The sequence below is a fragment of the Penaeus japonicus genome, unplaced genomic scaffold, assembly GCF_977035675.1.
Source record: "Penaeus japonicus unplaced genomic scaffold, GWHDUDI00000001_assembly GWHDUDI00000014, whole genome shotgun sequence".
In the NCBI taxonomy this organism is placed as follows: Eukaryota; Metazoa; Arthropoda; class Malacostraca; order Decapoda; family Penaeidae; genus Penaeus; species Penaeus japonicus.
Window position 1 is genome coordinate 33,910,933 of NW_028234416.1, and position 2,500 is coordinate 33,913,432.

At 44.5% G+C, this 2,500-nt stretch overlaps 1 protein-coding gene across 1 annotated transcript in view; it reads right to left on the reverse strand.

The window, feature by feature from the left end:
* Positions 1-2,500, reverse strand: part of LOC122264924 (neural-cadherin) — a 53,220-nt gene that overhangs the window by 46,795 nt on the left and 3,925 nt on the right. The window contains exons 3-4 of the mRNA XM_086543740.1: positions 2,411-2,500; positions 513-679 (exon numbers count right to left, since the gene is read on the reverse strand). The exon at positions 2,411-2,500 is cut by the window's right edge and continues 118 nt beyond it. Of these exons, the coding sequence (XP_086399866.1) occupies positions 513-679; positions 2,411-2,500 (257 nt within the window). The remainder of the gene's footprint in view (positions 1-512; positions 680-2,410) is intronic.

Below are 2,500 nucleotides of genomic sequence, written 5' to 3' on the forward strand. Positions count from 1 at the left end.
AAGAGGGGTGAGAGAGAGAGAAGGAAGTGAGAGAGAGAGGAAAAGAGCGATAGAGAGTGGAGAGAGAGAGAGAGAGAGAGAGAGCACGGAGAGGAGATGAGAGAGAGAGCGAAAGAGAGAAACGAGAGAGTGAAGAGAGAGGGGGAGAAGGAGAGAGAGAAAGAAGAGCGAGAGAGAGAGAGATGAGAGAGAGTGAGTGGAGAGACGGAGAGGGAGAGAGATGCGAGCAGAGAACGAGGAGAGAGAGGAGAAGTGAGAGAGAGAGAGGGAATGGAAAGAGGAGAGGGAGAGAGAGGAGAGAGAGAGAGAGAGAGAGAGAGAGAGAGAGAGAGAGAGAGAGAGAGAGAGAGAGAGAAAGAAAGAGAGAGAGAGAGAGAGAGAGAGAGCGAGAGAGAGAGAAAGAGAGAGAGAGAGAGACTGAGCGTTTTTGAGTGTGTTTTTGTGTGTGCGTATGCGTGTGTGTGTGTGTGTCTATGTGTGTGTATGCGTGCGTGCATGTCGCACTCACTCACGTGGAGTCGTGGGCGTGGCCACTCATACTGAGGCTCCCGGTGTAGGCGTCGAGGGAGAAGAGCGGGTGACGCTCGCGTGCGCGCCATGACCAGGTCTTGTCTCCCGCGTCCCAGTCGTCGGGGTCGTCCACGTGCACACGACCCACGGGCACGTCTCCGCTCTCGCCCTGGCACGGGGGGGTGGAGGGGGGGGCACAGACGAGAACTGTAGCTACTGTATTAGCACAAGGACACACACACATATGAAAACACACACGAGCACACATACACACGAGCACACACACACACACACAAGAACACACACGCACACACACGCATACACACACGAACACTCACACACACACACGAGCACACACACACACACACATACACACACATACACACACACACACACACACACACACACACACGAACATAAACACACACACACACACCCATACCCTTTACAATATTCATAATGAAATATCTAACAATAGATAGAGGATAAAAGAAACAGTTTAATCACGTTTTTTTAGTTGATTGTATTAATTAACAATTCGCACAAACACGTTTCATGAATAGTATTAATAAAGTTATCATAATCCTTATCTCTTGCAATTGTCCATAAGCATCACATCCATGCCAATATAATCGTCTAGTTTTCCATCTCTTTTTCCCCATAATATCTATATAATATTTGACTAATTATGTATCTCTCCTCTTCTGTCTCTCGCATCTCTTTCGCACTTACAAAAAAAAAGAAAAAAAAAAAAAAAGGAAAAAAAAAAAAAAAAAATCACATTTTCTTTACCTATTTCGCACTCGAAAAGAATGAATACAAAATTAGATAAAAAGTCTTAAAGATAAACCGCCTAGACGGAATTATACTGAGTCGGAATGCTAGCAACAGTACAGCACAGGAAGATATCATAGGGTTAACAAAGGCCTTGCTCGCAAACACAGCCCGGACGCTGACAAGGCCTGACTAAACCCAGGCACCCAGGCGGGCTTTGACACCAACGCGCTTTCATCGTTGTTTTAGCTTTAATATAGCTCTTCTGTGATAGGTTCCATCTACCAGGAAATAGGGGAATAAAGAGAAGATATTGATAAATTCAAAGAACGATGTTAAAAAAAACAAACAAATCAGAAAGGGAAAATTCATGAATAGCTCGAAATCACAAAAAAAAAAAAAAAAATTCAGATGCGACATATGCATTAATGCGAGCGGATTTGCATGAAAGTGTATTTTTTACAATGGTATCTTAGTCATGGACACGTTTGCATGCATATCAAAGAGTGCCGAACATCGTAAAAAAAAGGATGATATCGGATATCAATGAAAATAAAAATGTGGCAAAATATAAAAATAAATTATTTAATTTACTTTAACCTAACATTATTTATTATCCTTGTTTGTAAATTGATTAGCAGTTGCCAAATTTCGTGTAACTAACCGCTCCATGTAATGGCGTGTTAATAACTAACTCTTGGTGTCTCAGACAGATGGCGCTTTAATGTCATTATTGCATCTTTCTATTTTCTCGTCTTAACGTAACGCACAATTCTATCGCAGGCTATATACACAGCCTCAAAACACCCAAAGGCTCCGTTACAGAGGGCGGGAGAAATGTTTACTCCGAGTTCTCAACAGACAGACAGACAGACACACAGTCGCTAGCTTAATTCTTCAGACTGTTAATGTAACTGGCCACTCTATAGCCGCCCCCATACTCTTCTCGCTACCACACGACGAAAGAAAATGCCTATTAACTCTATTCACGAAGCGAATTCAAAGGAAGCCCATGAACCCATGAGTCCATGAGCCCATGAGTTGAGAACCACAAGGACAGCTGAAACCACCGTTCGCGCAGACGGGAAAAGGAGGAAGGACCAAGGGAGAAGCCGGGTTGTCTTACCGTGAGCCTGACGACCGAGATGATCTTCGCTGCCGCCGCCATCGGGTTGTCGTTGGCGTCGCCGACGGTGAGCGTGACGGTGGCGGTCGC